The sequence below is a fragment of the Apiospora marii genome (assembly GCF_038362585.1).
Source record: "Apiospora marii strain CBS 49790 chromosome Unknown utg000005l_segment0_segment0, whole genome shotgun sequence".
Lineage (NCBI taxonomy): Eukaryota > Fungi > Ascomycota > Sordariomycetes > Amphisphaeriales > Apiosporaceae > Apiospora > Apiospora marii.
This window is the reverse complement of record NW_027117377.1, coordinates 5,645,975-5,671,220: the sequence shown is the minus strand read 5'-3', so window position 1 is coordinate 5,671,220 and position 25,246 is coordinate 5,645,975. Positions and strand designations below refer to the sequence as shown.

Genomic DNA, 25,246 nt, shown 5'->3' with positions numbered 1-25,246 from the left:
AGCACCACCAAGATGTCTTCCTTCGCAACGCCCTCGAGTGAGCGCCCGAAGAATGAGATGCAGTACTTTCCCGACATGCTCACGGCCCTTCCGTCCAAGTCTGGGGAGTTCCGGAGAGTATTATGGACAGGTATGACCCGAACCTGCCGCTAGAATGATAGTATTATACTGAAAGGCTGTGTTCTGCAGGACTGTACAGCCAGCTTGTCCTAATGACCGTCCCGGTGGGTGGCGACATCGGGGACGAGGTAAATTTTGCTCCAACATCTTAAACCGTCTTGCAAAAGGGGTGGATGCATATCTAACTATCCCCTCAGGTTCATTCGGTCGACCAGATCCTCACCTTCACCTCGGGGACGGGGCTCGCGCAGATCGCCGGCAAGGAGCAAGAGGTGAAAGGGGGCGATCTGGTCATTGTGCCGGCGGGGACCCAGCACCAGTTCATCAATACGGGGCCCACGCCCCTGCTGCTGTACACCGTGTACAGCCCGGCAGAGCACAAGCCGACGACGGTGCATAAAACCAAGGAAGAGGGCGACAAGGAGGAAGAAGATGGCATCGATGTGGCCCCCGAGTGGTCCCGGAGGAGCAAGGCGCAGAACGAGAAGGATGGGTGGGTCAAGGTGCCCGAGGAGTAATGGTTGTTGAAGACGAGTAATAGGTCTTTAAATCATTAGTCTGTAGGGGATTCCAACATAATCGTCTCTCGTCTCACGTGTCCTATTGATGCCCTGATATAAGCATGGGGCTTGAAGGATGAATCCCTGCTTTGGTGTGGCTGTATGTGGCTTAGCCCTACGATTCTGACCATTCCGAGATGACAAGCGGGGCATTGCCGAAACGTTCGAATCCCCTGTCAACTTATTTGGCCCTAATGCCTGTTGTGTCATAGCTCGTCTAAAACAATCGTATGCTGACACGAGCGCGTTTTAATCTCGTCAACAGTCTTGTGGACACATCATGATTGACCAGTACAAACATGCCCCCCTCCAATCCGGCTCGATCCGCCTCCTTGATCTTCTTCCGTCCTCCAGGCCAGAGGCCCCGGTGCGGTGTCGAATTCGTCATGTCAAGTTTGCCAAGGCACAATCTGCCTACGAAGCCCTTTCGTATGTGTGGGGGGCCGCGGAAGGCAGCTGTGCGATCAACTGCGATGGGGGTGAACTTCTTGTTACGCCAAACTGTCATGATGCTGCAAGTTTTGCTCGGAAATAGGTTCTTCTAGCCGACATAATAGGCTGACAACGCCGTAGTTGAAGCAACTTCGCCGTAAATACCGCATTCGTGCGCTATGGATCGATGCAATTTGCATAGACCAAACTGCGGCAGGAGAACCCGAACGAAACGAGCAAATCAAGAATATGGGCCAGGTATACGCGAATGCTTCAACCGTGCTTGTTTGGCTCGGACCTGAGAGTCTTCCGCATGCAACTACAATGGACCTATTAGTTTTGTCCACCGCCTTGATGGCCGATTTACTACAAGGGATTTGGATAATACTGTGCGACTCGATTCACTTCAGAATATCGTCACCGACTTTTAGCTCCCTCAGTTGTACGTTTTAACACAACTCCTCAGTAAGTAGACTGCTAATGCACAGTAGGGAACCCGAAGTATAAGCAAGTTTTTCAGGCGTTAGGCACTCATCCGTGGTTCACACGCGTATGGACTGTACAGGTATGCGATCCCAGGTTTCCGGCCTGCACTAACCACATTGCACAGCACGACGAGCTGACTCACGGTACTGATCAGGAGCTCGCATTTGCAAGAAGGTGTGACATATTGTTCGGATCCAAACGGATAAGCTGGAGGCACCTGCGAGCCCTCATGATCGTCTGCGACATAACCAACAACGTGAGCGACCATGACTTGCACTTCGAGGTTGGGCCCATGTACGAGCGGATCCGGTTCCGAGAAGGTGCGCGGCGGCTGGTGAAGTCCCAGGGCAAATTCGGCCACAACAACAACGACGACTTCTTTCCCGACTGCGATGACAGACGTCGGGCGTTCCTGACCTCGATGACGGGCTTGGAGTCCAAGTTGCCACATGATAAGCTCTACGGTCTTTACCCCATACTACGGCTTCTGAGTATCGACCTGCCGGAACCTGACTACTCCGCATCCATTGTCAAGGTGGCACAAGACTTTACGCGAGCTGCTGTCGCCAGCTTGGGCACTCTTGATGTCATTACATCGGGGCTCCCGAATGAAGATCCAGTAATGCCATCTTGGATCCCGCGCAATCTGACAAATCCAAAGCCCGAGGCATGGGCACGTTAGGGCCATTCGGCAGTGTCATGGTGTTTCCGAGATGATGGGAAAAGGTCAAAGGCCCTCTTGCATCCCGAGACTGAGCCCAGCAAATTGAGTGTATTTGGGAAAAGAATTGGTGTTTTGAGGACAGTACTGGCATACACCGCCGAGCCATTGGACCCTTCCAAGGATCTCGAGGACCTTGTCCGCGTGTTTCGAGAGTGGTGTCGTTTCGCCGACACGCGCCCCGACAGGGAAGCTGCGATTGAGAAGAGCTTTAAGAGCTACGGACTTTATCGGTGGCAATACGCTCTGCTCTATCCAGATTGCCGCATACTGGAGCCAGAGGAGGTGGCAAAGCACACCCCAGCAGGCGCGACCGACAATCCAGTGACCATCATCTCCAACTACTTCCGTTACCTCATGGAGGAAAGTCCGCCTGAGGTGGAACATGAGAAAGAGTCCCTACGGGAGGCACTGCTCAATGGGAAATGGGCATTCGTTACGACAGACAGTGGATATACCGGCAGAGCGTACCGTACCTGCCGAGAAGAAGATGAAGTGTGGCTTCTGGCGGGCTCGAGTGATCCGGTGGTGCTCCGGCCGGCTGGGACTAATATAGGCGAGTTCTACTACATCACGCCTGGTTACTTTTACGGGATGATGGACAAGTCAAGGTCTGGAGATCATAAAACTATTCTAATGTAGGGGTACAAAGAGGAAACGATGTATTGTATAACATGGAGCCTCTGCCTCTGCCCCTTAGTTATTCCATCTATTTCTGGGTACACCATGGAAGTAAACGACGTAAGTATTCAGTTGTTGAAATGTCGTGCAGCTACTGGAGTTTGAATAGCATTCTCCCCTTAATCCTGGCGAAGTCGTAGTCGTCCTTTCTGAGGAAATTGAAGATATTCCATGCATTATGACCAAATCTAGCAGGAGGGGATGGAAACTCGAAAGTGACACCGATCGCGTGGCCTCGAGACGCCAGGGATTCGGCGTCTTCCCCCGGTATCACCAGCTCGAACGTCTCTGCATTCGGAAAACGGTCGACGAGGCTTTCCGCTACTTGCTCGCCGTTTTCAAAGACATCAAAAATCAGTTCTTCAGGCGGGTGATGACTGTACGTCCCAATCGCGACCGGATAGGCCTTTTGAAATGCGCCGAAGTCGAACCGCAGGTGCCGGACGTCGTGGCGGCCGGGAAACTCGGGATCCTTCCGAGCGTTGCAGTGGACGGGCATCCACTCGTGGCCAATGACGTCCCACCAGGACCACTGGTACCTCCACCTGAGCGCGCCGTAGCCGCCGACCAGGTCGTGGCACATCAGGATGTCGCGCTCGGGGTGCCAGGCGACGCCGAGCCCCGACTTCTCCGAGACGAGGCCGGGCGACTCCAGGAAGGCCTTGCGTGCCTCGTGGCAGACGTCGTGCACTGGCGGGAACCGCGGATAGACGCGCAGCCTGTTCTCGTCGGTATCGATCCACTGTGTGTCGACATGGTCTACAACATGGTCTTCTTGATAGAGTTCGACAGTCTCCTCGTCTTCGACTATGTTTTCTTCGTCAACGAAACCCTGGGTGTGCACTACATGAGGCTGTTCCACCACATAGTCCCAGATCTGCCTTCGGATCTCGGGGGGCAGGCTTGAGAACCGGTGGAACTCGGTGCACTGGGTTTCTGCCATTTTGAATTTATGTTATACGATGGCCAGAGTCGTTATTTCAATCGTCTTTTTTTGGGTGTGGAAATGTGTTAAATATGCTCATGAAAGAGGCTTTGACCTTTTTCGGAGATTGGCACGAGCCATTTGTAGTACACATGAGTTAGATGGGAGCCAGAACAACCCCAAACCTTCGTACTACAAACAGTACAGTTTACTTCCGTAGTATGTATGAGCAAGAATAAGAGGTATATTCAGTTAGGTGTGTTTGATCGGCACGGGATTCATTATTCTCTGAAAGGCGGAAAAGTGGCACGGTCTACCAGTCAGCCACCTCCGATACCTTGCAGCAATTGTGTTGGGTATATACCTAACTGCTGCCAAACTCTGATCTTGAGACTGCTGCTCCGTGGGCCGCCAAGAAGCATCGAATTGCTTGGCACAGAAACCCACTCAGATAAGCTGCAACTGTTTTAATATCGGTTTTTCTATGCGCAACCGCCATCTCGTCAAAAATAATACATGCATGAATGCATCCTCGCACTGCAGCAACATGGATCAGGTTCACTGCACCGAATTCCACCGTTTTCCCAACCTACCCCCCGAGCTGCGGCGTGCGATCTGGAACCACGCGATCCAGGAGCCCCAGGTGGTAGAAACTTATGGATTTCTGGATCGAGAGACTGGGATATGTACGCACATAGGCGACAAACTCCACGTTTTTCCGAAATTCCCACCCATATGGAGCGTTTGCCATGAAGCTCGAAAGGCCTTTGTCGAATCCCCTGGCCTCGTCTCGGAGAAGACAGGGCTCGGAGTGGCGTGGCACCCGGAGCGCGATGTTCTGAAATGCCAAAGCATCACGGGCTATCCGACTATACGATCGGACGACTGCTGGGAGTGGTCATGGTGGGATGAGATCGGCTGCGCTTCGTATGGAATCTACTCTTCGAGTCCAGGGCTATCTGGTCGTCGAGATGTTCAGAACATCCAGCTCGACCTAAGCGACTTATCCTATGCTTACCCGTTCTTGCGACGCAGGCTGGTGCACGATGGAGGAATGTTCAAGAGTGGGGACGGGGCGAGCAGGGATATTCGGGGCCGGTTCCCCAACGTCAAGACCGTGGAGCTGGTGGCCGACGGCGAGTTCCGGTCTCCTCCTGGAGAGCATCGCTTGTTTGAGGTTACTTTGAACTTCCCACCCGGACCCATTGACTTCTCGCACGCTTGGGATCTCATCAAAGGTCTCCGGGACGGTTGGCATCAGGGGTTGTCGTTGAACATTGTGGGCAGAGTGGTTTGTCGCATTTAGTGGGATATCTAAGAGAAATTGGAACCGACAGTCAATCTTCATAAACAACTATCATAGGCATGCACATGTACTCTACTCCACGGAGAGGTTCGGAGGAAAGAATATATCGCGATCATTGGCCATGGCGCCTCGAATAATGGTGACGGTGCCATTTTAATACGGCGAAGGTGCTATGATTATCTCTTTGTATACCGGTTTTAATACGATGTAATACAAATCTTCATACAAAATGAGTGTGTTGTTAATTGTGTGATATCTGGGAAATACGATAATGTCTAACAGAGTTGCCTCGACAGCCACTCGAAAATCGAAAAGAAGAAAGAAATGATAATGTGCCAAGGCAAACTTGATCTTGACAACCCAAGACACCTTTCTGTAGACATACTAGGAAGGAGTGAACAGTAGCCTACTACTCCCCCATCTTCGCAACTTCATGCCCGCCCATAATAATAGATATCACCCCCTTATGTTTGCACGAAAGCGTAGTCTCCCCTAATGACGTCGCCGTCAACGTAAGGCGCACACGACTCATGTTCCTCTGTTCGCTTGCCATCGCAGTCCTCCAGGGTGCCCTTGGTGCACCGGAAAAAGGGCGTCCAGCCAATGTACCCGGACTGCCCTGCCGGGATCACAATGGAAATTTGTTCCGATTTGCTGGTGGCGTCTTGCCACTGGACTCCGGTCGAGATGGAAATGACCCCCCACGGGTCGCCGACCGAGGTTTCGAAAGTGGTCGTCTTCGAGGCGGTCCTGGTGTGCTGGAATGTAAAGGTGCGCTCCTCCTCCTCGGCCGGGACATTGGCAGACGCGACTACGGTTTCAAAGGTCTTGTAGTAGATATCCCCGTCGGCGACATACGAGCCATCCTTGTACCCCTTGCATCGGCGGTGGAGTCTTCGCGGCCGGGACGCCGCAGCAGACGAGCTCGGGGGCGATCCGATGGCCAGGGGCTCGATAATGGTGCCGTTCTCGTACTGAAGGTAGACTCCGTGAGATCCACCGCCTCCGGCCTGCATGAAATCAATGCCACGTGTGCCGATAGGGACATGAGCCTTGTCACAGTCTCCCGAACCGCAGCAGAACTGAATCACTATTCGGCAGATTGCCGATTAGTACATAAGCCGACAAAGATGTCCCGGAGCGGATGAGGAGTGTTGAAGGAGGGTTTTAAAGCAAGACGGGTAGTTAGCCACTTACTGAATGTATCCTGGAGGCCCATCTGTGCCGAGCATTGAGCCTTGGTGGTACTGAAGATGAGGTTTCCACAGCCCTCGATGTCCAAAGAGGCGGGAGATCTGATCATGTAGTTTCCCGGCTGGCCGCCGCATGGGGCTTTGAAGTCGCCAAAGACCTTGAACTTAATGTCGCCTACAGTATCCTCGTTGAATCCCTGTCCGCCAAAGACGGTGTTGCTGTCGTAGACGACGCACTCAGGGTATCCGGGCCCACTGGATGCGAGCCCGGAGGGGCAGTCGGCGCACTTCTCATCTTTGCACCACTTCACGTCCTGGCAGGCTATGAGGCCTACGTGTACTAGGAGAGCCGCGAGAGAAGCGAGACGCATATTGGATAGGAGTAAAGGCTTCAGATGGTGTGTAGGCTAAAGGGAAGATAGAGACAATTAGAGTTTCTAGAGGAGTATCGAAAGTATGGCTGATGGATTTAACTGTAGGGTAAGTGGTGGCGAGCCGGTCGATTTTATATTACACTCATTGTGTTTCGCTTACTTTCGTTCACTCAACAAGGTGCGCTGTTGTCAATCGAGTCACGCAGTGGCAAATCGTGCATCATGATATCTGCTGTTGACGTTTAAGAAGCTCTGATGTCCTGAACATCCCATCCGGAAGGATCAGGAATCTGGCACTCTGCGTGATTGGCTGTGGACAACTCGATATTATGCTATGCGAACCAACAGTATGCGGCTAGGCCCCTAATCGAACGAGGCACCGGAACTCGGTTGCCCAAATAATCATCCACGGAGCAACTGTCAGAAAACTCTGCCTTAACAATTACTCCATATAGACCAGCAGGATTCTAGACTAACCATTCCATGCGATACATCGCTCACGAGCTGTTGCCTGGACTGAGGGGAACCGAGGTACTGGTTCACTACCTTCCTGAAACTATCCAACAGCGTCACATGCATTCAAGAGGTTTTCATACGAGACTTTCCATTCTGGGAAGGTTGAAGACCACTTGGGGGCGGTGACAGCTCGATCGTGGGCTTTTGGAAGACTTTACGAGCTGTTGCCATTCATAAATTCGTGCTTTACCAGAAGGGACGATGCTGAGAGCAAGATTCCCAATCCATCTGTGTGACTTAGCGAGTCCAGCCAACTCGGCATGTCCTTGCTGGCTCTGACATGAATACGGCCAGCGGAAAACGGTGATACTAGAGCAGCCGCAGTATGTGGAGGATAACTATATAAACCGACCATACGGCTCCCAGCAGACAAAAACACAAGTGACATCCTCAACCATCTTCTTGTTCTTTTATCCAACCTGCCAGCACATCAAACTATCCAAGCAAAAGCCCATCATCAACACCATGTCTTCTCTCAAGCTTCTCGTCACTGCCGTCCTCTCTGCCACCGGCGCCTTGGGTGCTCCAGCAAGCCTGTTAACCTCTCGTCAGGCGAGTGAGATCCCCCCCAACGCTCTGTACCTCATTGAGTGGTACCCGAACGGCTGTGGCAACGGCAACGGCCGCAGTCTCAGCGGCTACCAAGAGAGCCTGGCCGAGTGCGTCAAGTTCGACGGGCTGTTCGACCCGACCCCTACAGACTCGGCCGCCATCCGATTCCTCTTCCCCGAAGATGGGAAGGAGAACTACAAGTGGAAGCTGTTCGACGGAAACACCTGCGCCAACCAGATTGCCCAGGGAACGGGCGACCAGTGCTTCGCCGTCCCGGCCAACCAGAAAGTTGGGGCTGTCATTGTCTACACTTGAAAGGTGCGTTCGTTTCTGTTTGGTTCGGCCCCACTGATGAAGAACCTGCAGAGAGGCACAGCTGACTGGGCCCAGATATTTATAGCCGATAAACCAAGGAGGAAGCCGGTGGAGGGGGCGGTGAGGTGAGGGGGAAATCTTTGGTTTTGGTTGCCCATATCTGTCACGTTACAGTGCATTTCTATAATTTTCGTCATATTTATAAATACGCAGGATATATATTACTTTGCCGTCCAAGATTCATAATACTGGATCTTCTCCTTAAGTCGTTGTGCCAACCAATAAGACAAAACTGGTTGACGGGCTGTCTCGTTCCTTTCCTTTTTAGGAACGTGGGAGCTTCAGCTCAGCCCAGCAGATGCAGATCTGTCAGAAACCTTGCTGCAATGAAAATCTAATGAATCACCCGTGAAGATATGTTGTGCCTAGGGCGAACTTGGTGCGGCTGGTAGGTGGATCACTTCGGTTAAGTTGTTCCGGACGGCACGGGGCACGGTGCTGATGCCTGGAACCAAGCAGCTGACGTTGCTTTGATTAAGGGCTGACCTTTGCTTGCCTGGGCCGACTGATCACCCGTTTATGCACCTAATGCGGGGCCCCAAACCCGAAATTGCTTCGCGGCACAGCGCACACGGAACCAATGGCTACGTATGTGACGTCATGGTGTTCCAGGCAACCGATTAGCCAGCCTCGACCCCAACACCCAACCACTCCACTGCATCATGCAACGGCTGCATGCAGGGGCAACACCCCATTAACATCTCACGGGCCGATCCTAGTATGGAACGACAAAGTCTCACGTGGCTTTGTAGTTGCTCCATTCGGACGCCTAGAACTTGGCGGTCGCGTAGCGAGATGATGCTTGCTGACGCTCTGTTTCTGGTTCTCGCTGTCATTGGTCAATTCTCTTATAATGGAACACTTGGATCCTGTTCAAGTGCAACATCGGCTAGAAGCTGCCTGAGTTGCCACTCTGGAAGACCAACGCCTTCATGTTGTTGGTTCATGGTAGTATCGTAGGATCGGTGGACCGCAGGACACATAATATTTGACCAAGTAACGACAGCCCTGCCTCTCTGAGCCCAACACTTCCTTCCCCCATAGTCCTCCACGCCCTAATCACTCTCCCTCCACCTTTCCCAGACAAATTGATTTTCAGATTCTCAGACAACATCATCTATCATCATGTATCCTCGAAGCATTACCTCCGTCATGGTTGCGGCCGTCCTGGTCGTCTCGGCTGTCGCCCAGTCGAGCACTTCTGCCCAAGCCGAGTCGAGTTCTACCACAAGAGGAACTGCCACCGCGGAGATAACACCCGGGCCAAACGGGGAGATGAGCCGCGACTGTCTTTCCGAGGTCATGAGCAAGGTCTTCATAGACAAGCAAGACCCGCGTGGCGCTCTCGGTGACTTTGTCAGCTCCTCTAAGCTGTACGATTCGGTCAACATCCCGACGAGCGAGTGCGACCTCTTGAAAAAGATCCCCGCCACACTGCACGAGGAGTACTTCACTTTCGAGTCGTCGAGGTCGGATTGGTGGAAGTCTCACCGGTATGATCCCTACCCTGCATGGGCAATGGTGCCAGGCGTTATATATCAGAAATGACAATGGATAATGAATACTAATGATTGGGCTTTGCCTTCTTTGTGGAACAGATCCGAGTTCACCAAATGGGCATCCACCTGCTCAGGGTCCCCGAACACGGCCTGGGCTGACGTCGTGACGCCCTACCAGAGCCACTCGGCCTTCCTCGACACCTACAACCCGGCTTCGGCCACTACGTGCGAGGGCGTCACCAGGAACGCGGGTGCGCAAGAGACGTCCAGCTCCGAAGGTGCCGCGCCCCGCCAGACTATGGCCGCAGGTGCTGCTTTGGCTGCTGCCGCCGGTGTGTACGCGGCGGCTGTGGCTGTTTGAGCTCCAGTTCTGCAGAACTGGTCCCAGGGGCAACAGCCTCGGTGGAAGGAAGCTTAGACGCAGATATGTGGCGTTTGAGACGTCGCGGGCTGTACATATGTAGACCGGGTCGGGCAGCAGTATGTGTGGCGTAGAGATTGCAATAGTGGAAGAGCTGCCACACCATCCACCAATAATACCCATATAAAACACAGTATTCACTTCTAGGCCAAGCAATCATTCCCATCTGCAAACGCAAGTTGATGGCTCTGGTAAAATCAGCGTACTTGTTGTACCGCCACGCACAATATCTTCGCCATGCAGAGCCATTTGAGTGTGAGGTGGGTCTTCAATCAAGGGTTTGTTATCTATGCGAGCAGCATCGACTCTATAATATGTTTGTCTTCGAAGTGATTACAAACCTCGTATACGTTCTGTTGCTACCCGTTCCATGCGTTTCCGTGCGTGTTGGATGTCAAGGTAGCAAATTGCATATACCGAGCGACAAACTGGCCGTGTGACCACCACTGCTGTTGGATCTACTGGTTTGGCAAACATATAACGTGACATGTAATCGTCAAAATCGATCCTTGCGTGATGCTTTGCAGGGGCATCCGATGCAATGGCCCACTACAAATTCGGGTCGCTTGTTAGCATCGAACCCCCACTCGGATGGTTGTCAGGACTGGGGACTGAAGAGCTCCGACTCGGACCAAATAATACCACAAGGTGCTTACTCGTGTATCATGAATGGTGTCACATACTGTTTCGTCCGGATATGAGCAACATCATGAACATTTAGATAGGCTGCTCAAGAAGGCCGAGTGACAAGAATTTAATATGAACAGGACCGCATATGGTTCTCTCCACAGACGGCGTTACCGATGGTATGGTGTCACTCAATGCTATCCGCCCCATGCACGAAGCAAGCGACGTCAAGGCCACTATCTAGTTAGCTTGAGGCAATTGCACAATGTCGCCGACATGGTTTGGAGCATTCCACAATTAGGTCCCATGTCCTGGCACACTTCAGCCCGCATCGCCTAGCTTGAAGCCAAAAAGGGAAAGAATTGACGACTATACATATGGGCAGATGCCGCGCGAAGGTCTGTACCCTTGAAGGCTTAGTGATCCAATCCTACGCAGCATGATCAATAATCATTGAAGCCACTTTAACCAAGAGACATCATCCTAGTAGGCAAGGGTTTTCCGACGCCAAGAACGTTATGAACAGCAAATCATGCAGTGGTAAGCGACGAACTATGCGCTGAGAGGCAGACTAGCAAACCACTTGTCCCAATCCTAGCAAAGAGCAAGTTTGAAGAAGTAGCAAGCTGCATGATAGAGAAGGATACCTCCCATCGTACAACCGACCTCCAAAGCCATGGTACAGAGCTGCCGCTTATAAAGTCCAAGTATTCCGATCGAATTTCCATCCAACCTAGCGTCGATACCAATCATCACGACTACAGTCGAATCCTTCTTTCATTTCGGCCATCGCTTGGGCTCTGGCACACGGCTACTTTCCAATTACTCTAATCCTAAGCTTTCTTCGCTATTTCGCTTCACTTGAATCAACTTGGCCAACATGCGCTTCTCCTCCGGACTTATCCTCGTCAACTCAGCAATAGCGAAAGTTGTGGGTTTTGCCCTTGAAAGATCCATGATAAAGTCGGCATACTGACCACGGAGGATTCTAGGTACTCGGTGCCCTTCCCCAGGCTCCTATCCCAGGATACGGAGTCGAGCCACTGCAGTGGGCCGTGGAGGTGGCGCCTGGACAGACGGAGCTCCTGAACGGCACGGTTCAGCAGGTTCACGAGCAAGTTCTCCAAATTAACCCGGAGTTCAAGCTCAGCCCGCAGCCAAGAGAACTGCAGACCCAGACACGCCCGCACAAGCGAGACGGCGTCATCTGCTTCCAGCCATACGTCAGCAACGACCACTGGGCTGACGGGATCGATGCCATTCGGCAACTGCCTGGCGCACCTTCGCTCGGACCAGGCCCTGCCGCCTGCGGTGTCGTTAGCTGCGTCTTGGACTCTGCGGTCTGGCTCTGTAACGACGTAAGTCTGCCGTCCCTAATGCTGCCAAAGCCCTGGGAGCGGCCGTTCTATTGGCACTCACGGATTAACACATACGGCGTTTCTCTGACTTAGAATACTACCCCATTGTCTGTCGTGGGTTTCGGGCAGATGGCCGATGCTTCACAGGCTGCATTGAACGCCTGCAGCCAGATTCCAACCGGTCAACATGTGGTTCACGCCAGTAGCCAGACTTCCAAACCGGCAATTGGAACACTTTCTTAAACCTAGCAGATTGCTCAGAGATGGTTGTAGTTGATCAACGTTTATTATACATGCGACGTTTTCTTTTCTGGCCCCTGGTTGGTTCAGCAAAGGTGGACTTTTATCTACTTCTTCCGAGACACTTCAACTTCTTTTCTTAGCTACCTCCTCTTCAACAGAGAGATACGCCATTCAATCGTTATTTTTACACAACGACTTCTGTTGTCTGACCAGCATATCCTAGATCAGAATACAATTACCGTGGGACACAACAAAAATAAATACGTGCAATGTGCCAAATTTAGATGCATGAGATGTAGTCATTCTTGATACAACGTCGAGAGAAGGTGTTATCGGATCCCACACTCACCGTAACAATACGCGCGGTAGATACTTGATAAGATATTTGAGTGAACAATCGTCAAGGGGGCCATGTTTAGAGACTGGGGAGTTCGTTCCAAATCAGACTTTCCGCGGTGATATAGCTTCCAGGGTTCCTTCCAGGGTTCCAAGTCCATCGAAGCCTTCCTTCTCACCCATTCTTTCGGCCGCAACACCATGGAACGTGGGGACAGTAACGCCATGAAATGCCGACTGAGATACAACGCCCATTCCTGTCAGCCTCAAGAACCCCGGTGCATTCCAACCAATCATCTCGGCGCGTGCGATGCGTTAGATCGGACTATGGTGAGACAGGGGAGCAAATAGATACACAAAACGGGACGGGACGTCTGACAACTGCGTCAAAGCGCCCGCTAACGAAGGGTGGGCTTGTTCTCAGCCAGCCACAAACTGCAGCGCGATTCCCAGAGGCATTCCACATCATATCTATATCTGGAACGTGGCGCAAGTCTAGATGTCCTCCAGCTCATGGCCGAAACACGGACGCAGATTCGAGTGCCACATGGACAAATGCTCCAGCAGAACACTCTACCAAGAAGACATCAAGTCTGGATTCGACGCTGGGGGCGAAGTGAGGGGTATCATCGCAGATCACCGAAAGTAGTCCACGGGCAGCCACGAGGTCTAGACACTTCACCTAAGGCGAATGGTGGAAGGGGGATGTATCTTCGCAATTATGGAGTAATTGGAGATCATCGCAGGCCAATACGGTTATATAAAGTAATGCGTCCCACCCCACCAAGGTAGCAGGCGATTCCTGTCTACACAACAGTCATCAAACCCACCCCAAAACACGAGATTACCCCCCCTCTTACTCTATCAACTCGCATCTATCCTTTCACAAGATGTCTTCTTCCGCAGACAAGATCAACGAACTCTTCTGGCTCAACTACGCACAGAAGATCCAGGAGAAGGCCGGCGCCAACTTAGGGCAGGGCAGTGCCTTCTTCGTCGCCAGCGAGACCCAGCAGGGCCCCCCTGGCGGAGATGATATCCCCGACGCGTACACCAACCAAGGCCTCTATGACATTTGCAACAACCTTTTGGCGGCCGACGACCTGTTCTACACTCCCTCAGCTCAGCATGGCTATATCCAGGCATTGAACAGGTGAGGGGATCTTCCCGCATTCGATACTTGAGTTCTCCAAGCTGACAGCTGATAGTTTCCTGAACTACGTCGATATCGTGCGTCCATAGGCTCATTAATATGACTATTGTACTGAGCACTGACATTTGTTGTGCTTTAGGGAGCCGCACCAAGTGCCATCCTTGACGCGCAACTCTTCGAAGCCACCCGAACCCAGGACGCTGCCCAAGCTGCCGTCACAATGGAAAAGTCCAGAGCAGCCGCCGCTTTCAAGGAAGATCAGATGCTAGGTTTGATACAAGGCCAGAACTTCCCCACCTGGGTTCAAAACGGCGGCTTTCCAGCCTTTAAGACGGCGCTGGATTACCAGACTAGCAGTGCGTCTATGATCAAGAATATCCAGCTGAATTCCAGGGGGGGCAAGGCAGTCCAAGTCAGCAATGATCGCGATGCGCTCGCCAAGGCGCTCAATCCCCTTACGCCAACTACTGGGTATCGTGCAACTTCTCATGCCACCCATTGATGAACCAATCAGCTGACGCGGACCTAGTTTCAACATGTCATGCGCCGTCGGGTACTTTCTCGGCTGTGGCGAGCTGAATCGGTTGGTAATGTCAGGAAAAGCTGCGCCGGAGCCAGCTACCCAGCTTCTGCCGCAATACAACGCGCCTGGGTACAAGATGTTCATGCAGGATGCCCTCACCAAGTCGGGCGGGACCTACGAGCCCATCGACTCCATCGAGTTCAGCGTGGACACCAACGACGAGACCTCCAACTATGACTTTGGTCAAACCACAGTGGATGGCAAGGCAGGGTTCACCTATGGCGGCTGGTTCTCGTTCGGCGCTGGCGGCAATTACTCGGACACCTCCTCCAGGCTCGAGACGGGCAGTGACACCACTCAAATCAAGTTCAAGATACTGTTCGACAAGATGGAAACTATTTCCATCACGCCAGGGTCTTGGTGAGTTCCCTGTGACGGTTAAACCGCCGTACTGAGTGCATCGATGCAACATTCATGCTCGCATTGCCTTTATCGTGTAATGCGGTTCCTGACTAAACTGTCTCGATTTCTATAGGAATTTCGACGTCAGCGGCTACTCGCTCCGTCCCGACTCGCCAAAGGAGGTCCGGACCTTGGTGCGACCCTCGCAGCTCGTGGTGGTGACGCAGCTGGGCTACGAAATCACCCTCGCCGGCTCCTCGGCCGTGAGGATGGATGAGTTTTTCACGAAGTCCACCAGCGTCGGCGGCAGCATGAGTATCTTCGGAGTGCCCATCTCCGTGGGCGGCTCGGGCAGCATGATGGAAGAGAAGAGCACCCACAAGGCTCACTGGGACGCCGCCAGCAACACCCTCAAGGTAGTACCCAAGGACGATTCCGGCACCGCCACCGTGGTCGGCATCGTGGGCGAGAAGTTCAACACGGTTGTGGGCTAAACCTACCTGGGGCCCAGTACCCCGCTCGAGTTCTATGGTTCTCTGGAAGTGTAGGTGAAACACTGCGTAGATAGGCATTAGTGACACTGATGGCGCTTCGCACTCCCTACATGGCTTCCTTGTTTTTCATTTGGTCACCACACTAATCAGACATAGCAAGATGTGCGATAGATGCATGGCCCTAGCCCACCAACATCATCAATTACACTAGCTATCTACTAGTCGTTCCTCGTGCCAAAGGGAACAGGTGTGTCTCAGTAACCTAAGAGCCCAAATGTTCTGAGACACTCCCTGCGCAGCCATGCGTACCAGTACCCCTTATCGCCACCCCCCTGATGCCTCTTTCGGGTTCCTCCTGGAGCTGGGAGACATGAATGACCTGGTTGCCTGCCTGGAAGGTGGCGGTGGTCTTTTCCATGAAAGATCTTCTGTTTCATAGCATCCTTTCCGCCTGATGAATCCCGCTAAGTATGTTAAGGGCTGGCTAGATGGCCTTGGAGAGAAGTGACGCGACGACTACCGTGCCGGTTCCATGGCTATCCTAGACTAGAGCACAAATGTGTATATTAATATATTCTATGAATATAAGCGGTAATCATTCTTACCAAAACTTGAAGGGGGTATTATCTAGTTCGCTGTTAATGTAATAAAGATTATAGAATAATCTGTTTACGTTCGTCCGATATTCTTACTTAGTTAAGAAAGATGTTAAAAGTCGATATAAGCTCAACCAATCAGAGTACATCCCGGGCCAGGACTTGCTAATCGTGAGTAATAAACCAAATAGCGTTACAAGTCCATCAATTCGGATTCTTTCTCAGGCTCTTCCCGGCTGTGATGCCTCTTCAATCTTCGGCCACGATGCCCCGATAGCCCGAAGACAGTACCGACACGACACTGCCACCCGACCCAGCCGACTCGGCTGCCCTCTCGTTATCCTCGACCTCATCAAGGACAAAGATTCCAAACCGTCTCGGTCCCACCTCATCCCCGTCATCGTTTAGTCTTTCATTTTCATCCTGGGCCGGTTCCCACCCCATCCAGAGCCGCAGTCCCGGTCCCCCACGCAACGCAGCCGCGATCTCTTGTTCCGATCGCCGCCGCTGCGCATCGGGCGGCACCCGAGAAAGCAGGTCCCCGCCCGCTATGAGCGCCGCCATCGACGCGATGCTTGCCAGGTTACTGCGCGGCAGCACGTCGGTGCGCGGCAGCGTGACCCAGCCGACCGCGAGGAGGACGAGCGCGGCCGCCAAGAGCGCCTCCAGGATGCGCGTCGCCGTCGCGTCCTGGACCACGCGGCGCCGGCCGCTGGGGTCGGTCACCGTCGCGTTGTACAGGCGGCCGGCGTTGGTGATTGCCTGGTCTGGCTGGGCTGGGGGATGCACTCCCGCCAGCGCTGCCAGCGTGGTGTTATTAGTCTTGTTCGTCTGGACGAGCTGCGTCGCGATGTGCTGGGCCACGATGATGCCGTGGTGGTGCTTGATGGCGTCGGCGACGCGGGCGTTGGCCGCGGGGTCGCCGAGGTCGGCCCTGGCGATGGCCCAGGGGGAGGAGACGAGGAGACGAGGAGGGAGAAGAAGTTGTCGAGGGGGCCCGTGTTCATGCTGGCGAGGAAGCAGTACCAGAGGATCGACCTCGGGGATGTGCGCATGGGCCAGCGGCGGGCGGTATCTTCGATGGGCTGCGGTGGGTTCTGGGGGTCGAACGCGATGTCGGTGCCTGTGAATGTCGCGTCCACGCCCACGACCTCGTAGGTCATGTTACACCCCAGAGCGGCGCTGTGGTTCATCCTAGGCTTGGGCTTATGATCGACGCTTCCCCAGATGTAGACAAAATCACTGCAGCCGAAGACCGACACTGAGCCAAAGTAAGTCGCGTTCTCGGAAATGGAGGGAGTATGGTGCTGCCGCTGTTTCTCAGGGGTTATATTCCCGTATTTGCAGTCCTCGCCCTCAACACGCAGGTCCAGGGGGTTTTGATATGCGTTGTTGTATGCGTTGGGTTCTTGATGATGATCGGGATCGATTTGGATCTTGGCAGAGTCGTACAGCCGGCAGTTTAGGCGTGCCCGCATAGCCGGGATGACTGCAGCAACCGAGGCCGTGGAGGATAGAAAAGGAAAAGCAGTCGTGTTGGCCAGCGCTGGGAAAGCCATGTTGTCGTATGTGAACCGGGGAAAGGAGTAGTTACCCTCGAAGATCAGAGTGGAAATCATACTAGCGTTTTCTTCCTCGCGTATTTCCAGGTTGAAGGAGCTGTGTGTTCCAAGTATCACAGAATCAGTAAGTGGAGTAGGTGATATTTGGAACAGAGATCCAGAAAAGGTGTTAAATGTTGATGCAACTAAAAAGGCTGTCGTTATTGAGACTAGCGGGGATTGCTGTCCATGCATAGTGAGCGGAGTCGTCGGTGTCTGCGACATCTTGGAGACCAGCTTCCCTCTTTGACTTCTGCAATGTCGCCTCCAGAGCAATGATGATGGCCACCAGTACGGTACACATGACTGCCCGGCTCAATGGGTGCAAGATGATTGGGTGGGACAAACTCGACTCTTCCTTTTGTTGGCATTCATCCTGGCTCTTCAATTCGAACTTTCCAGTTGGTGTGATGCGAAACTGGCCCCGTCCTGGCTTTTGCTCTGGCTCGGTGTAATTACCTATCGACTCTTGGCGTTAGTAAACACGCTTCTTGGTGTGAACAGGATGTCTTAAGAGGGAACAATAGAAGCTTTTCGAATAAGCGGTTATTCCATCCCTTATAAGACAATCGGATGATGTGGAATAAACATTGGAACAGGAAGGGATAAACATCGAAAGCCACCTACAACTTGATTGGAACGTTGAGTATCACAGACATTTGCCAAGAGAACTGTCGTCAGCGAAGCCAAATGAACGCAAACGTTTCATAACCTCTCCACTATGGACCAGAAGTGATGCCATGCCAAGAATGGTACTCGGGTTGCTGGGCAAAAGGGGATGAGAAGGAACCATGAATAGCAGTATCGCACTTAGCACGATACAGAACACGACCAGCCCGGCCATCCATTGTGCTGCCCAAGAACGCACCACGAGGCAATTCTGGTCCAACGTAGCCAATCCTGTGGTAGGCTTCTTGGCTTGCTGCATCAGCGATGTTTTGGCAATGATTGCGCCGAAATGGCTGTAATAATTGGATGCAGCCTTTCCGAGGGTTTTGGAATCCAGGAGTGACATGACCTCCACGCCATGGTCTATCTGACTGTGTATGAGCATTTTCGTGTAATGATCCACGTCTATCGCATGAGAGGAGACATTGATGCTGGTGACGTTGCTGGCCCAAGGCATGCTGTGATATGTTTTGAAATGGGCATCCATCATGCTCCAGGCGTTCACAGACTTTAATGTCCTCTCAGTGCCGGGTTGCGGCGTCGTAACTGGTCCGGCATGAGTTCCGTTCTGCATAACGTCGACCGTATCCAGTGAGTACTTTGGCACACACAACTGTTGTGTTGAAGAGTCCATGGCCCCGTGATATAAGGCAGTGTGGTTTGGGGTTCTCCATCATATATGTCATATTGTAAGTAGTCGGCGAAGTAACTTAGTATTCCAAAGGTTACAAAGATCCTTCGCCCGGAGTCTCCAGTAGTGCCGTCGCACCTCGTCTCGGTAAACCTGGCGAATGGTGAAGTCGAGGTCTCTAGGCTTTGGCCCTGCCACTGCACACCATGGACTGACAAACCAGTCACATTGCACTCCGGCGAGTGAATTGACAGCTCCAATGCATCCAGAGACTGGTAATCATGATATCTCGGTGGACTTGCATCGATCAATTCGACATCCGCAGGCTGACAATGGAGCCAGGTGGCAAGCCCGTCCACGGTGACACGTGTTTCTGCGCTCGCGGGAAGGTTTGTCTGCACGGACTGAAATGCGTAGTGACTGGATATTCCTTTCGGCGGCGACAGATTCCCGTACAGCAGACCCTGCATGATGTATAAAGAGATTGTGCCAGCACTGCGTAGCCCATTGTCGCTATCGAGGAACTCGTCTTGGATGACCATGGGGTAGGACCCCTGGACGCGTGTCCACGTGAGAGTAATCAGCCCTGTCGATATCACGATGATGGCCTTGATAGCCAGTCCCACGGCAATAGTAATGGAGACCATGAAGTCCCGGCTGCGGAGAGACGTGAAGAAGGCCAAGCCCGAAAACGGCGATATGTAGTCCCGGAGGAGCGTCTGGGACACCGGGGTGCCGGGCTGCGACAGACGGATCCAGGGCGTGATCAGCTTGCTCTGATACTCCACACGGGTCCACATCGCCGCGACGACGGTAAGGAAAGCCGTAGGCCCGTAGGTCCAGAGGTAGTGTTTGTCCGAGGTGCTCGTCGCGATCCCGTTGTCCTTGTTGGAGGTGAAGAGGAGGACCTCCACGGCGACCAGGATGAGGGTGAAGACCAGAAGGAACCCCAGTAGAGCGCGCCGTGTCAAGTAGCGTGGTCGCCAGCGCAATGTGGCACCTTCCGAGAGCAGCTCATGGCCTGTCGAAGAGTCGGAAAAGGAGGCAGAGCTTGGCCGGGAAGGGGGTTCCAGATCACTGACCGCCAAGTCGTGATGGTCGTCTTGGACAGGGACCGGCAAGCTTCGCGCCGATGATACAAGGGACACCCACGACATAGCTGCAGCTTCTGCAGGCTTTTTTCGGACAGATTGTGTTTCCATTGGGCAATTTTCGATATGTAGGTCCCGGTTTCTTACGTGTTTGGTGGTGTTATAAGAAAGATCTGGAGGTCCTGGTGAAAGCTTGGAAGAATATAAATGTTTATTCGATGATGCTATAAGAACTCTGTTCATTGGTCCTCGGTTCTTGGGGGCCTTGGAGTAGAACATCTCACGCAGGGGGCTCAGTACTTCTGTACTACCCTGAGTAAAGTAGGCAGGCACTAGGCGTAGATGATGCATACTAAACACTGTCTACACTTTCGGGTAACGCGTTTCACAAGTTCCAGAACCAAAATCTAAATACAGAGTGGGATTCTCAGCACACCCGAAATCCCAAGAGAGAGATGTCACCATATCTGGGAGGCGATGGCATAACACCCAAGAGAGTCTCCCACCTACTCACACACCTACCTATCCGCGGGGCTTCATGATGGCAGAAGACCGTTGCGCAAAGCCTTACAGGTGCTTCATAGCCCCGGGGCATAACAAGACTATAAATACATGCACCCATCTTATGTCTGAGTCCATGTACTTTGAAGGGCCTGTTTCACATTTCAGCTATGTCTAGCTCTTCTACCTGTACAACTGCTGCTAATTCAATGGCGTGTCTACCCGCTGCTTACCTGTACCCTACCCATAACTCACATCAATGAAATTGATATATTGCCGTTCACAACGGAAACTCAGTACACCGTTGTAGATCACGAGGTTCACTCCCATCGATATGCTCTGTGACGCGCGTGAGTCAACGTGGTAGGTTGGCAACAGACTGCCATCAGCGCGCTTCTCCCCTAACGTGAAAACGCCACAGCCCCCTATTTCAATTGTTTGCGTGCTAAGTAGGTGTTGCTAAATTCCTTTAGCAACATTATCACTCATAGCCCCAGAGCTGCCGCAACAGAGATCGGACAGTTATAACTTAGATCGAAATGGAAATAACAACATTCGGTATGTCTTCGAGGATCATATTCACGCTTCCTCGTTCTGGAGTTTTAGCGTGGTGCAATTTCGACGTCAATTAGTGCTACTTTTCCTGCCACCTCTGACCCAATACCAAATACAATTGAGAGCCTAGTGTGCCTAATCTGCCCCCGGGGTATACGCCATATAAAAACAAAAGTCGTGGTACTCATCAAGTTCTTCCTTGTCTGATGATTCGCATGGGACAGAAGAAACGGTGTGGGGCAGACATGGCCTCACTTGGTCACTGTGCGCGGGTTAGTGTTTGCTTCCTGCTGAAATATGGGCAGCACTAGTAAGGGAACCTACAGGCGAGGACCTCGTAAGCGAACAAGGTGTCTTTGAAGGCTTGACTGTGCTGGCCCGACTTGGCCGCCTTCTTCTGCGCCTTCTCCTCGGGCGAGGTGGATGAACTGCTGAGCTTCGCCTTGGCCTTCTTCATTGCGCCGGAGATTCGGGACGAAGAGGAGGATGAAGAGGACTTTGAGACCGGGCTACTGCTATGGCTCTCCTTCATGGCTGCTATCTCGTCATACGAGTCTGCACATTGGAGTTAGAAAAGTCTTGCTCTGCTAAGAGATGTTGCATTCGGTGGAGAGGTGACCGTACCAGACGAGATGCGGGGAGCCATGTTGGTTGTGGATGACATTGCGACTAGGTTGACTGAGGTATTGGTACACGATTTGGTGATTCGAAGTTTGGTGATACTTGGAGGCAGTGTTATCTGTGTTTGAGGTAGGATGTGAAGATGCAGCTGTCTAAGTGGCAGGGGTTGATGTGCTTGTCCAAAGAAAACTGGAGATTTGTGTAAGTCCGGGGTAGGTGCTGTTTAGGGAAGTGACGAGTACCAAGTTGGGAAGGGGCATCGGGATATATATCTCTGAGTTGGACAAACAATTAAAAGGAAAGCTTTGAAATCCGTCGTCATCCACCAGGCCCGTTTGACTCAGAGCTCTTGCATCAAAATCAGCCAGCTGCAGGGTCTTTTCAGCTTTGCACGGCTTAGAGGCTCTGCGCCGAGCCTGCGTCGGCGTTCCCTCTTTGGCAAAGCCGTTGTTTGAATGCGACGCCAGTCTGATGGGCTAACTTGGGACAAGCGTCATCATGGTAGCGCCTTTCGGCCAGCGGTCAGGCACCCTGGTGGGCATACCGTCGAGGCTTGGCCAGGATTAGAAAAAGGACGACATATTCAGTGGCACCTTCCACGCCTTTGGGGTTACAGTCGACGATTTGATTCGTAATCATAGCTGACAATGCAGGCCGCTACTGCTCGCTTGGCCGAGTTACTCATCGTGCGCTGCTGTCAAAATGACTTGGGGTGACTTGGTGACTCCGCTCTAAGCCGAAGCCGAGAGCCTAGCCAGTTTTGGTGCCCCAGCCTAGAGGAATTGAGCCGAGCCTTGGCAAGTACGTCGGCTTCGGCTTCGTTGCCAGTGACTGCACTCAAATCAAGTCGATCCCCAGTGACACGCCCATCTACTCCGAACCCCAAATTGATGTCAATTGTTCCCTACGGCTTCAACACGACACGGGACTGAGTTGATCGCAAACGAAACGCGCAACTTGCGTGCGCCATCATTACGGTGCGCAATGTCAGACGGGACATCTGAGCTCCGCCGGCGAAACGGCAGGCTCCAGGCGTGCGATACCTGTCGGCAGAGAAAGGTATAGCGTGTATCCACTTTTAGCGTGGTGCAACCCCCCTATTATTAGCCATCGGCTGCGTCGTCGCCATGCCAGGCTGACATGGAAGACTCATAGGTGGCTTGCGACCATACACGTCCAGTCTGCCTCCGATGTAGGAAAGGCGGGAAGCGATGCATCTATACTATATCCGACTCGACGCCGGTCCGGCCCCATGGGAGCAAGCCGTCGTCTCAGATGCGCACAGGGGCTGACAGGTCCCGCCAGCCATCCTCTCCCTCTCCGTCCTCGGTCCAGCTCAATGAGATGCAGAGCCCAAGCCCGAGCCCGAGCTTGCGGAACAACATACTCAATCGCAGGGCTACAGGTGGCCATGGATATCTCGGTGCTACCAGCTACTCGGCCGTCTTCCAGGAGACTCGGGACAACCTGAACCTGCTCGGCGCCACGCCTCAGACGCAAGACAGTAGCCGCGATGTGCTCGGTCGGGAAGAGCCCGACATACTAACTCCAAGCATCCGGGAGCTGTGTTTCACCGTTCTTCGGCTCCTCCCACAGCCAAACAAGGTTGTTTTTCAGAAGAAGGGCAACTCCTCCGTCTATCAGTCTTACATGCACAGGGTAGCCGAGAATATCCTGAAGTCCCTCTACGAGACATGGGGCGAGCACCTCAACGCCGGCGCAGACGATGAGACCAAGCTCGAAGACATGGCCAAGGCCGTGTGCGTCAACAGCATGGAGCCCTTCTCTTATTCCATCCGAGACTCGGAGGAGTGGCTCAGCCAGTTCAGTGGGCCTAACTTGCGCTGGGAATCCATTGGTGCGTCTTCCCATCCACTCCCAAGCGCAAACAGTTTCTTCTTGTTTCTTTGCTTTTCTCCCCCTTTCTCCTTTTGTTTCGTCTGTCACTTTCCGATACACAGCCTTAGTGACGACTAACGCTTACCCCCTTTCGACATAGGCGTCCTCTTTGATTTGCTTGACACCGAGGCCAAATCGGTGAAACGCCGGTTCGTATCGGACACCCAGCATGAATACCTCGAGTATCTCAGGAGGATTGCGGCAGCGGGTATCCGGACCCTGGGACTATGCATTCAGCTGAGTCGAGAGTTCACTGAAGGCAACATCCTCCTGATCTACCTGTACCACCGTCGGGCCACACTGGAGTCAATAACCAGTGGAGATGCCAGTAAGTAATTCACCTTCTTGATCTGGTCTACGACGAGTATCCTCGAGGGCCGTTGCCAACGCAAACATATACAGGTCTTCCAACATGGCAATGCCACGCCGCCCATATGTCCCTTCTCACATTCCACGGCTTTCACGACGAGCCCAGTACCCACAGTTATCGATACAATCCGGATTATCGACCATCACTGGCGGTTGAATGTCGAAGGCGCATCCTAGCCACTTCCTTCTGTTCCGACAATGTGATGGTCACCTTCACAGGCAGACCTCCGCTGCTGGGGACGAGCTACATATCCACGCCGCTGCCACTGGACGTCTCTGACGACGTGTTGTTCTCGGACGAGCAGACACTGGTGCGGGTAGCGTCAGAAATGCTGGACGAGAGGGGATGGGGCACGTCGGGCCACTTCCACCCAGCTACCATGATACGGGCACGCGTGGTGCTTGCGCACATCAGGGCCGAGATTATCGAGCTGGCACTGGGAAAAGACCCCTTTCCATTCGAGCGCATAGGGTATGTCTGGTCGTCTCTTGTATTTGTCAAGTAATACACGCCGCCGCTAACCCGATGGGTGCCAGACAGCTCCGAGCGAAACAAATCCAGGCTGTGTCCGAGTTTCCCAAAATCGTGGTCTTTCAGCTTCATGAAATTCGGGCGGCCGATATGGACAATACCAAGGTTTACCAGCGACTTCTCGTGCGGCTTGAGATTCTGATGAACGAGTTCCTGCTGGACCGGTTGCAGTACCGTCATTTCCAAGCCGACAGCAGTGACCTTTTGGTCACCGCCTATGAGATGGTCGTGCTAGCGCTGACGGTATGGACGCACATGGATTTGTTCACCGAGAAGCGTGATTTTGACTGGGTTGTAAGTCATACCAACCGACTCCCCTACACCCATATATCAAGCTGACCGTTGTCACCCTCCTCATGATAGTTGATGGGCTACGGGGCCCCCGCGGGCGGCGTGCTGTGCATGGAGCTCCTGAACCCGACGCTGCAGGGCGCGCACCCTAAGAACGCCGAGATCAGCCGCTCGTCTATCATCCAGAAGCTCAGTCTGCTGGTCGGCTTCTTCGAGTGGGTCAGCCCCTCGGCGCCCAACGCGGCCCTCTGCGAGAACGCCATGGTGACGATCAAGCATGTCCTGGATGCGACACTCAATACAGGCCCGGCTGCCGCCGGTCAGGGGGCGATGGCCAACATGGACTGGAACTTCTCGACGCAGGTGGATTTCAACTTTGACTTGCTCGATACGTTTGATTGGTTGCGGGCGGATGGGTGATGTGATGTCATGTAGCAAACGGAAACCGACGATGTTGACATCGATTTGGCAATGCTAAACTTGAAATACGAATGCTCACTGCGAAATCGATGTTGGGGCTGCAAGCTGATGTTTTCAATTAAGAATGTAATGTCAGACTGAGCAGCCGTATTCTATATACCTCATCCTGTTCA

At 52.9% G+C, this 25,246-nt stretch overlaps 15 protein-coding genes across 15 annotated transcripts; 11 read left to right on the top strand and 4 right to left on the bottom strand.

Annotated features, from left to right (window-relative positions):
• Nucleotides 1-12: 12 nt before the first annotated feature.
• Nucleotides 13-638, top strand: PG985_009692 (uncharacterized protein; the record flags this gene model as incomplete). Its single annotated transcript, XM_066829460.1, has 3 exons — nucleotides 13-130; nucleotides 190-248; nucleotides 318-638. The coding sequence occupies 3 exons, from the start codon at nucleotides 13-15 to the stop codon at nucleotides 636-638; spliced, it is 498 nt and encodes a 165-aa protein (XP_066684372.1).
• A 322-nt stretch (nucleotides 639-960) lies between these two features.
• PG985_009691 (uncharacterized protein) lies at nucleotides 961-2,280 on the top strand (the record flags this gene model as incomplete). The annotated part of the gene is made up of 3 exons (XM_066829459.1): nucleotides 961-1,170; nucleotides 1,254-1,448; nucleotides 1,723-2,280. The coding sequence occupies 3 exons, from the start codon at nucleotides 961-963 to the stop codon at nucleotides 2,278-2,280; spliced, it is 963 nt and encodes a 320-aa protein (XP_066684371.1).
• Nucleotides 2,281-3,045: 765 nt separating this feature from the next.
• Nucleotides 3,046-3,907, top strand: PG985_009690 (uncharacterized protein; the record flags this gene model as incomplete). The annotated part of the gene is made up of 2 exons (XM_066829458.1): nucleotides 3,046-3,060; nucleotides 3,110-3,907. 2 exons carry the CDS (start codon nucleotides 3,046-3,048, stop codon nucleotides 3,905-3,907), a joined length of 813 nt encoding a protein of 270 aa, XP_066684370.1.
• A 565-nt stretch (nucleotides 3,908-4,472) lies between these two features.
• Nucleotides 4,473-5,231, top strand: PG985_009689 (uncharacterized protein; the record flags this gene model as incomplete). The annotated part of the gene is made up of 1 exon (XM_066829457.1): nucleotides 4,473-5,231. One exon carries the CDS (start codon nucleotides 4,473-4,475, stop codon nucleotides 5,229-5,231), a length of 759 nt encoding a protein of 252 aa, XP_066684369.1.
• Nucleotides 5,232-5,695: 464 nt separating this feature from the next.
• On the bottom strand, nucleotides 5,696-6,795 carry PG985_009688 (uncharacterized protein; the record flags this gene model as incomplete). Its single annotated transcript, XM_066829456.1, has 2 exons — nucleotides 5,696-6,321; nucleotides 6,429-6,795. 2 exons carry the CDS (start codon nucleotides 6,793-6,795, stop codon nucleotides 5,696-5,698), a joined length of 993 nt encoding a protein of 330 aa, XP_066684368.1.
• A 984-nt stretch (nucleotides 6,796-7,779) lies between these two features.
• On the top strand, nucleotides 7,780-8,181 carry PG985_009687 (uncharacterized protein; the record flags this gene model as incomplete). Its single annotated transcript, XM_066829455.1, has 1 exon — nucleotides 7,780-8,181. One exon carries the CDS (start codon nucleotides 7,780-7,782, stop codon nucleotides 8,179-8,181), a length of 402 nt encoding a protein of 133 aa, XP_066684367.1.
• Nucleotides 8,182-9,366: 1,185 nt separating this feature from the next.
• PG985_009686 (uncharacterized protein) lies at nucleotides 9,367-9,789 on the top strand (the record flags this gene model as incomplete). The annotated part of the gene is made up of 1 exon (XM_066829454.1): nucleotides 9,367-9,789. One exon carries the CDS (start codon nucleotides 9,367-9,369, stop codon nucleotides 9,787-9,789), a length of 423 nt encoding a protein of 140 aa, XP_066684366.1.
• A 9-nt stretch (nucleotides 9,790-9,798) lies between these two features.
• PG985_009685 (uncharacterized protein) lies at nucleotides 9,799-10,101 on the top strand (the record flags this gene model as incomplete). Its single annotated transcript, XM_066829453.1, has 1 exon — nucleotides 9,799-10,101. The coding sequence occupies one exon, from the start codon at nucleotides 9,799-9,801 to the stop codon at nucleotides 10,099-10,101; it is 303 nt and encodes a 100-aa protein (XP_066684365.1).
• Nucleotides 10,102-11,668: 1,567 nt separating this feature from the next.
• Nucleotides 11,669-12,389, top strand: PG985_009684 (uncharacterized protein; the record flags this gene model as incomplete). The annotated part of the gene is made up of 3 exons (XM_066829452.1): nucleotides 11,669-11,719; nucleotides 11,781-12,146; nucleotides 12,240-12,389. 3 exons carry the CDS (start codon nucleotides 11,669-11,671, stop codon nucleotides 12,387-12,389), a joined length of 567 nt encoding a protein of 188 aa, XP_066684364.1.
• A 1,226-nt stretch (nucleotides 12,390-13,615) lies between these two features.
• Nucleotides 13,616-13,882, top strand: PG985_009683 (uncharacterized protein; the record flags this gene model as incomplete). Its single annotated transcript, XM_066829451.1, has 1 exon — nucleotides 13,616-13,882. The coding sequence occupies one exon, from the start codon at nucleotides 13,616-13,618 to the stop codon at nucleotides 13,880-13,882; it is 267 nt and encodes an 88-aa protein (XP_066684363.1).
• Nucleotides 13,883-14,537: 655 nt separating this feature from the next.
• On the top strand, nucleotides 14,538-15,297 carry PG985_009682 (uncharacterized protein; the record flags this gene model as incomplete). The annotated part of the gene is made up of 2 exons (XM_066829450.1): nucleotides 14,538-14,821; nucleotides 14,937-15,297. The coding sequence occupies 2 exons, from the start codon at nucleotides 14,538-14,540 to the stop codon at nucleotides 15,295-15,297; spliced, it is 645 nt and encodes a 214-aa protein (XP_066684362.1).
• Nucleotides 15,298-16,142: 845 nt separating this feature from the next.
• On the bottom strand, nucleotides 16,143-17,512 carry PG985_009681 (uncharacterized protein; the record flags this gene model as incomplete). Its single annotated transcript, XM_066829449.1, has 2 exons — nucleotides 16,143-16,827; nucleotides 16,920-17,512. The coding sequence occupies 2 exons, from the start codon at nucleotides 17,510-17,512 to the stop codon at nucleotides 16,143-16,145; spliced, it is 1,278 nt and encodes a 425-aa protein (XP_066684361.1).
• A 1,161-nt stretch (nucleotides 17,513-18,673) lies between these two features.
• Nucleotides 18,674-19,951, bottom strand: PG985_009680 (uncharacterized protein; the record flags this gene model as incomplete). The annotated part of the gene is made up of 1 exon (XM_066829448.1): nucleotides 18,674-19,951. The coding sequence occupies one exon, from the start codon at nucleotides 19,949-19,951 to the stop codon at nucleotides 18,674-18,676; it is 1,278 nt and encodes a 425-aa protein (XP_066684360.1).
• A 1,241-nt stretch (nucleotides 19,952-21,192) lies between these two features.
• Nucleotides 21,193-21,587, bottom strand: PG985_009679 (uncharacterized protein; the record flags this gene model as incomplete). Its single annotated transcript, XM_066829447.1, has 3 exons — nucleotides 21,193-21,203; nucleotides 21,266-21,496; nucleotides 21,566-21,587. The coding sequence occupies 3 exons, from the start codon at nucleotides 21,585-21,587 to the stop codon at nucleotides 21,193-21,195; spliced, it is 264 nt and encodes an 87-aa protein (XP_066684359.1).
• Nucleotides 21,588-22,837: 1,250 nt separating this feature from the next.
• Nucleotides 22,838-25,073, top strand: PG985_009678 (sorbicillinoid biosynthetic cluster transcription factor sor4; the record flags this gene model as incomplete). Its single annotated transcript, XM_066829446.1, has 5 exons — nucleotides 22,838-23,420; nucleotides 23,562-23,789; nucleotides 23,864-24,302; nucleotides 24,368-24,656; nucleotides 24,726-25,073. 5 exons carry the CDS (start codon nucleotides 22,838-22,840, stop codon nucleotides 25,071-25,073), a joined length of 1,887 nt encoding a protein of 628 aa, XP_066684358.1.
• Nucleotides 25,074-25,246: the final 173 nt, after the last annotated feature.